The sequence below is a fragment of the Theobroma umbraticum genome, unplaced genomic scaffold (assembly GCF_002168275.2).
Source record: "Theobroma umbraticum cultivar Fairchild unplaced genomic scaffold, ASM216827v3 scaffold_130.0, whole genome shotgun sequence".
Taxonomy (NCBI): Eukaryota; Viridiplantae; Streptophyta; class Magnoliopsida; order Malvales; family Malvaceae; genus Theobroma; species Theobroma umbraticum.
Genome location: NW_018397264.1, coordinates 1,672,847 through 1,687,180, shown reverse-complemented (window position 1 = coordinate 1,687,180; position 14,334 = coordinate 1,672,847). Strand labels below are relative to the sequence as shown.

At 31.5% G+C, this 14,334-nt stretch overlaps 1 protein-coding gene across 2 annotated transcripts; it reads right to left on the bottom strand.

Moving 5' to 3' along the window:
* Window positions 1-766: 766 nt before the first annotated feature.
* LOC110421183 (uncharacterized) lies at window positions 767-11,601 on the bottom strand. Of its 2 annotated transcripts, none has more exons than XM_021434695.2 (7): window positions 11,011-11,601; window positions 6,773-6,872; window positions 6,377-6,442; window positions 5,521-5,635; window positions 4,308-4,372; window positions 3,019-3,080; window positions 767-1,186 (listed from the first exon to the last, which is right to left on the bottom strand). In XM_021434695.2, the coding sequence occupies exons 1-7, from the start codon at window positions 11,193-11,195 to the stop codon at window positions 1,075-1,077; spliced, it is 705 nt and encodes a 234-aa protein (XP_021290370.1). In that variant the 5' UTR covers window positions 11,196-11,601; the 3' UTR covers window positions 767-1,074. The 2 variants fall into 2 exon arrangements, with proteins under 2 accessions (XP_021290370.1, XP_021290368.1); XM_021434693.2 differs by having other exon boundaries at window positions 4,308-4,390; window positions 11,011-11,596.
* Between the last annotated feature and the right edge of the window lie 2,733 nt (window positions 11,602-14,334).

Below are 14,334 nucleotides of genomic sequence, written 5' to 3'. Positions count from 1 at the left end.
TTATTCAAAATGACGACGCTACCGTCACGCACAGTTACTTCGAAAATGTTACGGATTTGCTTCCTTCTTCCATTTTAATTTTTGGAGAAAAGGATTCAGATAATTTAAGGGTTATTATCTTAAAAAGATTTAATAAGAAAAGGGACAAACAAAATAATTCACAATCACACGTCAACGTAATGACTGACGGGCACTCCTTGAAGATTTAATTTTTATATTGTTTTGTGCAAGGACTCTGGATTGATTCAGTTATACTCGTTTCTTCAAAAGAAAGTTGAATTCCGTTTCCTGCCTTGAATTTGTTTAGGCCTTTTGTCCGTATAATATAAAAGGGTAACCATCAAAAACGTCGGCTACGCCGTAGAGAGGCGTCCAATTCTAGAACGTATAAAGAGAGACAAATTTGTATTGAATTACATTGGAGGAGAATTTACTGCACAAATGGTGGGCATCATGTAGGACATCAGCAAGGAAATTTCGTTACTTACAATTCATAGTCAATAAAGTGCTGCTTCCGCCCTATATTATTCAAATCAAACGGCTGCACTTGCATCTCTCTTGACATCATAGCATATGTGATCATGATCCCTGGGTGATAATTTACCCAAAAATACATATCAAATGTACAAAGTTCAAACCCATCACTATGCTGTCAGCCAACCCGCCAGACAATCTTTCTACGTCCACAATCCGCAGCCTCGCCCGTCGGTAGACTAAGAAAAACACCCAACAAAGAAAAAGCAGAGAAAAATTTGCAAAAACTATATCGAAACAAAGAATTAAAATTGATATTTTAACTCTTTTCTAATGTATATGTCCCCCTATACAAGCCCTAAATCACCTCCTACAGTATCAGCTAAGAAACAAACTATTGAGTACAGAAAGCAAAAGGAACCACGAAGCTACTAAGCCTCTACATACAAGGAAGGAAGAGAATTTATTTCAAATGGTAAAAGGCGGGTCAACCTCATCCACAGCTATTTTCTTGTTCAGGTTTGAGGCAGGAGCATAGACTCGTCCCATGCACTGTTACGCAGAAACTAATCAGGAGACTTCGATGAGTCGCAGGCAGCATCATGATTGCATCATATGGGTTGAACGTGGTAGGATGGTGCTAGCTAGCTCATCATTCACTTTCACCGGAAGTGGTGGCATCTGCTTCATTATATCTGGCATGTCATTCAAGCTGCAATAGAAGCATAGAAGAATTATATTAGTGAATGAAACGATAATCAAGTTACGAAAATCCTCAAGCTAAACCAAGAAATGAGAATCCAAAAGCATAATTGGTTGTACAAAAATTAGTTGACCTCTTCACAATCCCATACTCAATTAGCAGGAATTTAATCCATTAGCAAATTTGTAATTGATAAAAAAAATGAAATATTACTTTTATGAAATAATAACTACTAGAGGATACACTGTTGTACCCCGAAGAGAGAAAGAGCAAGAGAGAATACACAATGTACGTTATTTTAAGAAAAACAAAATGGGTTCAGTAAAAACACGGATGATTTGAATGGCAACGATAACAGGATTGTTGCAAATATAAAATTATCTCAGATTTGAGAAGTGGCCATGACCAAGCAAACCCCCAAAGAGAAGTTTCCAAACATCTCAATAAACTGCATTATATTATCATTAAGTAAAGTCAGGTGATTTAATCTTTTCTAAAATCTGGCACTTCCCATGTGAGAGGAAACCAAAATAACAGACATGTAACAATCCTAAGCATAAATACAAAGGGCACCTGCTGTACTTTTAAGTCCTTTCTATCAACCACCCATGTTTCCTAAATTTTACCTTCCAATGCTAGAGATTATAAGGGTGCCTAAATATACTAACTTCAGCACAAACTTGGATTGTCGAATGCAATGGCTTTTGGTTTGGAGTGAATGAAGCATTCATAGAAAGATAAACCAATTGCTAATGGAACTTCTCAAAAAACATTAATAATAAATTTTCCCCCATCCAACAGCGAACAGAATATAAAGGAGACAACACAATCCATACAACTATAACCTGGATGAAAACAACAGATAGACATTCCTAGAGGCAGATACTAACTAACATTTATGCCCAGCAAGACGGTTCAACTGCCATTAACAATATTTAGCATACAGAAGACAGAAGCAGACCTGCATATTATCCAATTGTATAACAGTAAGGTGAACAAAAGCGATGAGAAAAACATTAATTTGTAGTACTGTATAATCCAGTGAAACTCAAAGACACACACAAAGACAAAAAACACTGCAAAAATACTTTCGAATAAATTATAAATGCATGAAATTAAACTTGCATTCCAAGCCTACCATGCACCTATGGGTGCCAAACACTCACGCATCTACATCCTTGCAGTTGAGAAAACAATGTATTAAATAATCAAATTATCATGTCAAGAAAGACAGTTTGCAACTGTGCGTAAGCTGGAATATTGTTTAAATAGCTCAACTTTTTTTCTAAAATTGAACTTAACTTTCAATCACTATCTATCTATAATAAGTACAAAAGTACAGATGTTGAAAATATTTTGCATTGATGAAAACTTTTACTCATTATATTTTTAAATTGCTATTTTAAATATTTTTTATTATCCTAATTACATCAAGTGACTATCATTAAAAATACTTTTTGCCATAAATATTAACAAAATTTATCCAATTTGTAAATAAAAAGTCTAATTCTTTTGAATAACTTTCATTAAGAAATACTTTTCTTAATCTAATAGTATTAATGTGTAAATAAGAATTTTAATTTTAATGACTTTCATTAAAAAATGCTTTTCTTTTTTTTTAAAGAGTAAAAAAAATGTTTTTCTTAATCTAATAGTATTGAATCATCTATAAATTAATATTACAAAATTTTAATTATTTGTACAATTTTATATTTTAGAATTATCTGTAACTTATATATAATTGTTAGTAAAATAAACGAAAAACCAAGTATTCACACACAATGCATGTGACAATAGATACTAGTATCATAGAAAGGGGTTCAGCAAAAACTGGAACTTACTCATTCATGATTTTGAAAATGTTGTCACGAGTTTGGCAGAGGAGACCAATATTTTCCTGTATCTGAAAAATGATAAAGGAGACAAATTCTGTTAGAGAACCACCAAAACTGAAGCAAACAAATAGCAAATCAGAACGTTTGGTTAATCCACATGAACAGCTAGAAATGCTATTTTCTGGTATGACAGTCATAATTAACATCACTTTTACACGTTCTTTATTGCAGCTACACTCTGAAGAATGCTAACTCTAAAATATTACATGTTGGATTTACAGGGAAAGGATGTGAAAAATGTATAGCTGGGCTGATACTGACCCTTTCTTTTATTTTCTTTTTCGCTATGGCCTCTTGTGCTTTGAGGCTATCTGGGTTTTTGACTTAGGTGATTAGGGGGACAATGAGTGCTGAGATGTATATAGCGGAAGCGTTATGATTTTTGAGTAGATTTTGGTATGTTGTACTTGCGTGAAAGTGTAACAGGACAAAATCTGCTGTTCCTTTCAGAGGTGGAACAATTGTTCCCTCTGTTTTTAATGAATTCACGAACTTTCAAAAAAAAAAAACCACAGCTGATATTAACTGCAGAGACTCTCTAAATATTTAAAGCATAGGTAAGGGTATACAGAAATCTAAATCCACAGACATGCTACACTTATTCCTTTAACCTTTGAACAAAATCAATACCATCATGATGTTAATATCAAAACAAATAATTTTCTGTAGCTTTATAACAAGCATACAAAATGCCCAAACAAACTAATTCTAATCTGAACTCAGAATGATGCAACCGCTTTCACCTGTAGAATAACAAATGCTTTTATTTATTAATACATTTGAAGCATACACTACTTCTCTTGGACAGATAGAAATAAAGCACTCCTTTCAATTTCGTCCAACCTCGTAAAATTTAGACATAATGAGAAATTCCTTTAATAATTCCTCGTTTTACCAGTTATTGAATCAACTAATGGACATGAAGACTGGAGCTGATTGTATCAAACCATATAGTTTTTGAGCTTACACTACTTCTTGAGTGCTTTCACGCGTAGGCATGAGTATGTATTAGAGAAAGAGGAATTTGGCCCCAGGGCAGATGATTTCATAAAATCAATGTGCTTGCGAAAATACCTTATACCAGATTTAAAAGAAGTGAGAAATCAAGATGTTCAAAAGAGAGGGTTAAGGGACCTTAATCTGATACTAGTCCTTGCACAGTGAAAACTGAAATGCAAACTAAATAAATAGAAGAATAAAGTACAATCGATCTATTCAGAAGATGGGTACTTCACCTGGAAAGCTGCAAGATTTGCAGATATTTGATTGAAGGCTTGGGCATTCTGCTCCAGAAGTTCTCCTGTTGCACCACCAATGGCTGTCAAACAGCATAATGCAGCTTTCAATTAAATTTCCAATAACAACATAAACAACATAAAAGTTTTCATGCTCAGCAAATTTCAGACACTATAAATCTAAATTCAGGCTTCATTTGCAGAAGAACAAAAACAGAAAAAACATTCGTTGGGCTACCTTGGTTGGTGCTTTTACTATTTGCTTTTTGTTTTGGGAAGCAAAATGGCAAAAAGCCCATTTAAATATAAAAGCAAAATTCTTTTTCAAAGATCATGCACAAAATGTATAATTCTTTTAAATGACAAAACGCATTATTTTACTTTTATGTAGACCAATTATGCAGTAATTTATGTTACATTTTAATTATTTGCCCATTTCGAATAAATTATGATATTGCTTTTTACCTTTTACTTTTCTTTACAGTAATTTTTCAAAAGCAAGTAGCAAAAACACCAACCAAATGGAGTATTGCAGTTACTTTATAATTCTTTCTGTAATATTATTAAGCATGACCTGGACCCTTTTTCTGCAACCTGCATTCTGCAAAGAATTGCGAAAAACATGGCTGCGCTAAAAGTATCCATGGAAAGAACAGAAAAATTTCATCTCACTTTTCTCCCTTTCTTTTCTTTACTTGAAATTGTTTGTTTATTAAGCAGGTAACTAGACATAAAAAGGGAACCAACCAAGTCATGCCAAAAAAAACGCAGGCTAAAAAAAGAGAAAGAAATACTGCTTCAACACCTACTGTTGAATTCCTTCAAAAGTATAACAATTTTTTTTCAACCAAATATTATAACCTCTTTGACAAACAGCTCAAGCTACCAACCTTCAATGCCAGCTATAAGAAGTGTGAACAAATATAGCATATAAGAAAACACCAAAAACGCAATGCAACTGGTGAGGTAATAAAACATAATACACTAAGACTCCGTCTCTCTGCCTCAAGATGATGTAAATAAAACTTCTTTTATATTGTACCAAATATATCTTGATGAAACAGAAAACAACTGATTACAGAAAATTTAATTAAAAAATGCAGACGAAAAGATAGTATTTTTAAGGAAGTAAAACTTGCATATAAGAAGCAACAAAGCACATTGCTAAACCTTGAGTTATTAGGAGTAAAAATCTTCAAAGATAAAATCCAACCTTTGTTCTGAATACCATCATCATAGTCCATTGGAATCATTGGGGGTGCATATGGAGAAACATTAGGTTGAGCTGCAAAATGAGCAGGCTTTGTTGAAGGATCAGCAACTCTTTCCTGAAAATCAAAAGCAAAACATATTCCTAAGTATCTATGATTCCAAGGAATGGTTTAAAATATAAATATGCCCTAGTTCTCATCATATCAAAAAAATATTATCACAAATACGTAACTTTGAAAGAAAATTTTTCTTATTAAATCTAATATATTCCAAAGTCTAAAAATCAGTTGAAGTAGAGAACTACTGACCAGCAGACAAAGGACTGCTCCAATAAAACAAAGGCCTCAAAGAAAAGATGATGGAAAAGACAATGTTATATCCTAATTCACCCATAACAAGATTCAAGCATATATGAGAATGAACATGCCACATAACTTAAGTTCATCCATCAAACTCCACCAAAGAAATAGCTGCTTAGGAGCAGGTACTAGTTAAATCTCCATCCAACATCTCTACCATGAAAAATATAAAATACTATGCTAAACTCAAAAACTTTCCTATGGTCAATGAGCTTCAGTCCACTACCTTACTGCATAAGAGAGTTTTCCAGTGTGAATGGAAACAGTAATTTGCATCTCTTCAAGTGTGCCCATGTGCAAGAGGAGATAGACAGATAGATAAATAGAAAAGGACAGTATGTGAGTGTCATAGAGAGAGAGACTTGCTTTGTAGCCGATGTCTAATTTTATGCATTCTTAGAAATAACCAACTAAGCATGGTCAAGGAACAAATAAAACACAAATTGCTAAAGTTACTACAGCTATGCACACAGAAAAGAAAGAATCAGTAAACCATACCTTTTTGTCTTTACTTTTCCTGGCCAAATTGTGGTCTTCCTTCCTTCTCTTGCTATTTTCCTTTTTCTGCATAAAGCATAAACCAGATCATACAAATATCAAAAAAATAATAATAATATCTGCATGAACAAAATTTGTCTCGGAAAACACAGAATAAATATCCTTTTCACCAAGCAGAAATGCTAGATCATCGGAAATAGAAATAAGAAATGATACCAAAAATATGAATTGCAATTCAATGTTTACAGCCTTTCTTATTTGAGTAGTAGCATGCTTAAAGCCACTTGTGATATATGTTCTAAATATGGTTATGTATATGAGTCTATTCATTCTACAATTCAGGTAAACAATAACCAATGGGTTTAAATAGAGACATATGAAAACAGTAAGGCTTACAGTCATCCATCTGCAACGCAAAGCCACATCTCGGACTGTCTTATTTTGCAACTGCATAGCTATCTTTGCGTAACGAATTATGCTCGATTCTAATGCAAATCTGCAAGGAGATACCAACATTACATCAAAACTTAAACACCTCGGTGAAAAATCAAAATGGATGAAGTCAATACAAGGCAAACACAAAAACTTGAATTCATTAAAACTAGAAAATGAAGTTACTGGGTTAATTGACATAAAAAACAAAAAGAAAAATAAAAGACCAATCAAATAACAAAACTAAAATAATGTGCTGGAAAAAAATAGCACGTTCCATCTACTAGAGGATTCATTTGGTAATTAGTTAATCAACCAAAAAAGAAAAGAAAAACGAATGGAGGGAGGGAGAGAATTATTCTCTCTTTATCTGTTTCCTCCCTGCAAAAAACTTCGATACCCAATCTTACCAGTAGTACCTCCTGCCAATGGTTGTTTGAAAGACTAGGTCAAATTAGTATATATATATATATGCACTTAATAATTAATAAGGATCCCATAATTAACTTTTTCATGGCAAAGAACAGAACAGAAAAGGAAAAAGATTAGATTATAATGAATCCAGATTGTAAAATCAATCATATCTAAATATATTAAATCACTCACCGATTTTCTGTCTAATAATTGGCTCGAAGAAATCCAAGCAGATATTCTATTTCTAACTAATCCTAGACAACTTACAATCAGGGAAATGATTGAGATTATAGATATGAAACATAAGAAATTATAAGAACATAGTTAAAAATAAATAACTAAGGAACCCATTTTCAATTTTCCACATCAAATATCAGAGTTTTATAATGCAACAAAAGGTAGGAGGAGAGAAGCAAATCTGTGCAGTCCTCTCCTCAACACGTGCAGCGAACTCCATGGACTTTTGCCACCTACTTGATTACAGATATTCAGCAGTTGTCTCAATGCATGTTAGTGAAATATTTGAAGACGCATCTTCGTCAAATGTGTCAGAAAATTAATTTATTTGATAATTATTGTTCAGGTGACGACAAGAATGCACAGACAAGCGTTTCGTTACCTTCTTAATTACTCTAGATTTCAACATGGAGCAAGCATGTACGTCAGTTACAAACTTTCATTTGCAGAGAGAAATGCAACTGTAGGTCGTCTTAATGCATTCTAAAGGAGGGGAAACTTTCATTAAAAAATGAAAAAAAGGAGGAAATGAAAAATTTTGAAAACATAGCAATATTATTTTAGCAGCTCCTAATGTGGCTGTATCACCCCAGCTACTTGATAGTCCAAGAAAATTATAAATTCAAAATGACAAAAGGGGGCTACTATTCCCACTAGCTATAGAATGGAATTCATCAATTCAGAAAGCATTTGGGTCATAGTTTGACAATATCGCATCAAGAAATGCAGGTCATTTGGACCACCCATCCAGGTGATATCCCATCAAGTGTGGTTATTTAAGCAATAAATGTTTTTTTTTTTTTTTTGCAGAAACAAGGTCCAGAATTTGCCACCAATATAATTGGTTGAAGGCTTCACCCTGTGTTCCAAGCTTCCAAATGCACATGAATATGCATTTTTTTAATATATCTTTTCTTCTCTTCTTATTATATTAAATATGAAGCCATAGCCCACCAACTCCCACCCTACCCTTCTATAATACATGGCCCAAGAGCATTGCCCGCTACCTCCTTACTCATATCTCAACAAATCTCTTCTTCTTTTTATACATTCATAAACTGATCTTCTTGCTCGTTCTTGTTCACCTCATCATCTTTCACATTATAAAGAAACATTGAGTTTAAAATTACAAGAAACATTTTTTAGATGATTTCTTCATTTTCTCTTCCTTTTGTTTTAGATGAATCTCAAAATTTTGTCTCATCTAACTTTGACATTGTTTAAGTAAGCAAAATTAGTCAATAAGTTGACTACTTCTTCTCTTATCATTGTGGTTTTCAGGAAGGAATAAATTTCCCTCCGTTGGCTGATTTATTGATCTAGGCTTGAGTTCTTTTTTCTCCAATGTCAATTTGGACCAAAAGATTATGATACCATTTATCTAATATTGTCAAGGATAAAAGTTTTGGGAAAAAAAACAAAAAAGAAACCTTGCTAAATAAAATTATTATTTTCTTTCTCAATAGAGGGGTCTCCATATTGATAAGTCATAATTCATTTCAGTATGACACACGGAACTTCCATAGCACCAACCAGCCAGCTAAGAAAGCATGTGCTACTATAGAAGTTAGCACCATTCATGGCCAAAATTGAAATAAGATAACGAAACCAAACAGCATGCGCTATCCGTTATACCTTTGGTGCACCATACATTTCAAATTACTTGAAAAGATAGTCACCTTAAGTTCCTTTGTTTATTTATTTATTTATTTTGACAAGAAAGAAAGTAAACACATTATAGTGCACCAAGCCGTATGATATCTACAGATAAGGAGGAGGTTTACACTAAAGAAAGGCCTTATCCACATAGCTCAACAAAGACTAACAACAAAACTAAGAATGGAACAAATAGAACAACATATAATAAACTCTAGACACCTTAAAACCCACTATAAAAAGCCTTTGTCTTTGTCTCTAGGATACCAATGGCAAGCATTAGTAAAACTATATATGATCACAAAATATTAATTTCTTTATCTTTTTCTTTCCCATCTCTTACAGATCTAAAGATGGGTGATCTCGATAGAGGTAAGCAAGGTCAATAATAAGAAGGGCGTGTAAAGAAGATCAATGGGTATTTAAAGAGCAGGAGTGTGGAAGTGACATAGGAAAAGATTGCAAAATCGTAGGGAAGCCAAAGAAAAAAGAAAAAGGAAGGAAACATAAGAAACAAAACAAATAAAAACAAGGAGGCTGGTAAAAATTACAAGAAAAATTAACTTGATTTAATTGCAATATTCATATTAAACATTAAAAAAGATTTTCCAAGATATTGTAGTAAAGGTATCAGCCTAATTAATTGCAACACAAATTCCATAACTACAAAGAAAATTCCCCAATTTGAGATTCCGACCACAACTAAATTTAATCTTCCATTATGATAAAAAAAATGAGTAAGAAATGAAAGTTTATGGAATTACATTCTTATGGGCAGGTCAGATATCGATTGGAATTCAATGATTGAATATTATACAGAAACAAGACTTAGGAGGAAATAATATGCTTGAGAGATGTGAGGCACTTGATTAGAAGTTCAGATTCAAAGAAAGATGTAAACAGTACGGTTTTAACTTAGTGATAATCTTTTGGTTGCCATTTGGAAAAATGTGGAAAGACCATTCACAAAAATGTCATGTTTTAGATTATAAAACTTATGCATTCCAAGTTTAGAGGAGAGGTGATTCTTTAAGTTTTGATACATTAACTAAGGTCAAAACTTATCCGAATGTTAATGATGATACAAATGTTCGACTATATAGAAGCTTGATGTCTATGAGGTCAGTTATTTCAAGCACAACACTTCATTTTACCTTTGGTGCAAAAATACATAGTGTGTCTTGGCATGACAAAAGTTTATATTAACAAGCATAAGGTTTTCAAACAGCACTTAAAACACCTCTTTCACAATCCAAATCATATTAGTACTCAAAGTGCAAATATGATATGTAAATTGGGAATATAGATAACACCTCAAACCATAGAAGTGAAATTGTATACCTGCCGAATACAAAAAGATTTAGAGCAAGCACTATTGATGCAGATCCCACTCCCAACAAAAAGCAGAAAAGATAAAAGAAATTAAATAATGAGTTCATCAGCTCAAATGTCAAAAGAGTTCAATTGGCTCGTTAACAGCAGCATGGTTATAACAAAACAATAAATAATTAGGTAAAACATAATCAGTGACATTCAGAAAAACAACCTCTATCTCCATTAAAATTCTGAGAAGGATCAATGATGGGATATAATATGTTGTTCCCACGATTACTGGCTACTAAACATTTCTTCCTTTTTCTTTCCCCGCCATTTATAAACTCGAACACAGTAAGATGTAGACTATTTCCTTATGTATAGTTTCCAACCAGTTCCAAGGAACAATAAAGAAACCACAATTCAATCAAGAATCCAACAAGAAAATTCACATTCCTTGTATTTTAAAATTGAATTTAAAAATTCAAACTTCAAATTAAAGAGTCTCAAAATTCACAGAACAAAATTTCACCAAAAACCCAAAATTCTATGCAATCATAAATAGGAAAAAAAAGGCTCACTTTTTTAACCCTTCTTCGAGCATAGCTTGCTCCTCTAAGGTCCAATCCAAGGCAATACCGGGGTTATGCTTCATACCCGACCCCGAGCTGTCGGGTATGGTACTCCCGTTGCTCAAGTTTCCTCCATTGAAAGAAGACGACGCGTGATTCGCTTCTTGTTGATGGTTCCCCGGTGGGTTCGCCATCAGTGTAGCTTCAAAATTCACCTTTCCTTGGGTTATTACAGAATAAATAATGGAAACAAAAAAAACCCAGAATTCCCAGAGGAAAACGCTGGTTCCTTCCCGCCAGCTGTTTGAGTTCCCGCCAGAAGACTCAGATTAGCAAAGGAGAGAATTCTCAAAGTGTTTGAAAATAAAAGAAAATTCAAAGAGATAAAAAGAGTATGGCCTATTAGATTGAAGGGAGCTCTGATTCTAATCCTAATTCTAATTGGATTAAGAGAAAAGAGGAGAGAAAGAAAGAGAGGGCAGAACGCAATTGGAGAGAGAGATAGGTAGGGAGATGTGTACGGATTGTTAATAGAATCAAAAACTAATAATTTGGGGAATGGGAGGGTTTTGATTTGAAGTTTCAAGCTCGAAGTACAATTCTTTCTTTACCATTTTTTTTTTCTTTGTTTTATATTTTTATTTGTATTCATTTTTTATTAGCCGACTTTGCAACCATATGATTTTTAAATTACTATTTTACCCCTGTTAACGTAGTTTTTCAAATTACAAATACAGTATAAAAATTGGAAAAAAATATGTAAATGTGTGCATACAAAATTTACAAAAGCATTTTGGGTGGCTTTTATATTAAATATTGAATTTTAACTAAAAATTGATAAATAAATTTTATAGGAAAGATAATCTATTGATCTCGTTTAAATTTTTTAACCTTCGCTTTATTGAGACATTTAAATTTTCTATATAAATTTTGTTGTGATTTTTTTACATGTTATAATCTACCCATTTAATTTTATCCATATATTAAATTTAATTATTGAATAAATTTTAAAAATAATTTTAAACTAAAAATTTACAAAATTCGCACTTTTGATTAGGAATTGGAATTTGGATTCTAAAATCCAAATACATTGTTTGATAATAATTTTGCAAAAAAAATATTTGGATTTAGGTGAAATTACACAAGGGATTTATAAGGCATTTTAAGATTTCAAATCACTCTTTTTCAGATAGATATCTGTCAATTTCAATTCAATTATAACTCTCACTGTCACCTTCTCAATGTTTAAAATCTTTCAAATCATGAGATATAAAATTAAATATTTAAAATCCAAATTTGAGTTCCTAACGTAATACTAAAAATAATCTTACCTTGGAGTCTTGCTTTTTATAAAAATAAATAAACTCTACATATACGCCTTATGGTATACCATTTTTCCATGAAATATTCTAAAATTATTTTTTCCAAATAAAACCTTATATTTTACTTTTATTTGAAAAAAAAAACTATGTTAAATTTTTAACTACTTTCGTAAAAAGACAATAAAAACCTTTATCTTATAATGTTTTTATTTTTTATTTCTTTAATTAAAGAAAAAAAAAGATTTGAGCACTTTTTTATTTTTTCAAGATTTTTATTTCACTTTCTCTCCGCACTCTTTTTTTAAAAAAAAATTTTGAGTCGCAATACATACATTAAGGTTAAATAAAAACCATATTAATGTAATTACCAGTGCCCACAGATGCTCCTAGTAGTGTAATTACCAGTGCTATCACATAAGCAATACCTTTCTTAATCAGCTATATAGGCATAGATAGAATAGCTTAATATTCAAGTTTAAAAGAGTCCAATTGATTGTCAATTTGTCATTGTTAAAATCAAACTTTGATCCCAACTACTGCTATACGATGTGAAGAGCTAAATTAAGGATTATAAATAAAAAAACAAATTAATATACATACAACTACCCAAAAATTAAAAAAAAAATGACCAAGGAGAGAAAGTGAGATAAAAGTCATACAAGAAATCTAAAAAAACACTCAAAATTTTTCTTTAATTAAACAAAAAAAAGAATTATAAAAAAAAAGGTTTTTGTTGTTTTTATACAAAAAATTAATTGGAAATTTAATAACATTAAATATTTTGGAAACAAAAGTAAATTACAAGGTCTTATGTGAAAAAAAAAAAACCTTAAAGTGTTATTTGAGAAAATATCATATCATTAAAAATGCATGTAGAATTTACCCAAAAGAAAAATGAATTGAAACCCAACTCTATCATTATAAGTATAAATGACATCATATATTGGAATTTTCAATAATTTACTATGAAATATTTAATTTTTGCAATATGAGCATTCTCGAGTCTCCACAAAATGGGTTGAAAAGGAATTTAAAAAAAAAAGAAACGTAGACCCATAATTTGGGATGTTGAAATCAAATGACAAAGACAGATTGTTCATTATTTTCTTTTGGAACTGACTTGAAATCGGCTCCCAAAAATGTCTTGGTTTGGTCATGGGGCATCCCATGCCTGTCAGTCCCCAATTATTGGACTTATTCCAGATTATTTTTTGAACCATTTGTCCTTATCTTTTTGTTGTGGAGTTGATATTTCTGGACCTTTTCTTTCCCTTCTATGCAATCAATTTTCCAATCAAAATATTCAATCCTACCATTGAAGAAATGATTGGAAATATGTAGCATCATACACTGTTGGGTTGACAATTTTTTAGGATTTATTTTAACATTGTTAAAAGAAGATGGAATACAAAGATTGCTCTTATCCTTTTTAATTGTTTCATGCATATCTAAATTATAAAGTATAATGATTCTCACGTGCAAATAGTATTTTAGTCATTTTTTATCTTTTAATTTGTGCCTTTTGATGTGTTATTATCTATTAAATGGAAAACATATGTCTATCTGCTTTTAAAATTTTGGTATTTTTTTGTTATGCTTTTTAACAACATATCACTGGTATCTCACAGTCATTCTTCATACATGATTTGAATATCTTATAGTAATCCTCATACATGATTTAGATATTTTTTTAATTTTAATAAAATGATCTAACCGATTTTTTTTTTCTTTTTTTCTTCTCACTCAATTTCCAAGATTTTAATATTTTCGTGCCCCTCCCTCCCTCCTTCCATTTTTTTTACTTCTTGTTTTTTTTTCTTATTTTTTTTCTCTTGCTAGACAGTTTTTTTTTTCTTAGTTGGGTATTTCATTCCTTAGTTTAAAATCATAAAATAGAATGAAAATAAAAAAATATGTTACTCTAAATAAATTTTAAAAAATTTTAAAAAAATTGTTACCCATATTACTCTAAATAAACTTTAAAAATTTTTTAAAAAATTTCTTTTTATTA

Bases quoted from the DNA above. Each gene is read 5' to 3' on its own strand.
- LOC110421183 (XM_021434693.2), bottom strand. From the start codon at position 11,195: ATGGCGAACCCACCGGGGAACCATCAACAAGAAGCGAATCACGCGTCG. The intron at 6,443-6,772 runs GTAAGCCTTACT...TGCTTTATGCAG, and splicing joins TGCGTTGCAGATGGATGACT to AAAAAGGAAAATAGCAAGAG. The intron at 5,636-6,376 runs GTATGGTTTACT...TTTGATTTTCAG, and splicing joins GGAAAAGTAAAGACAAAAAG to GAAAGAGTTGCTGATCCTTC.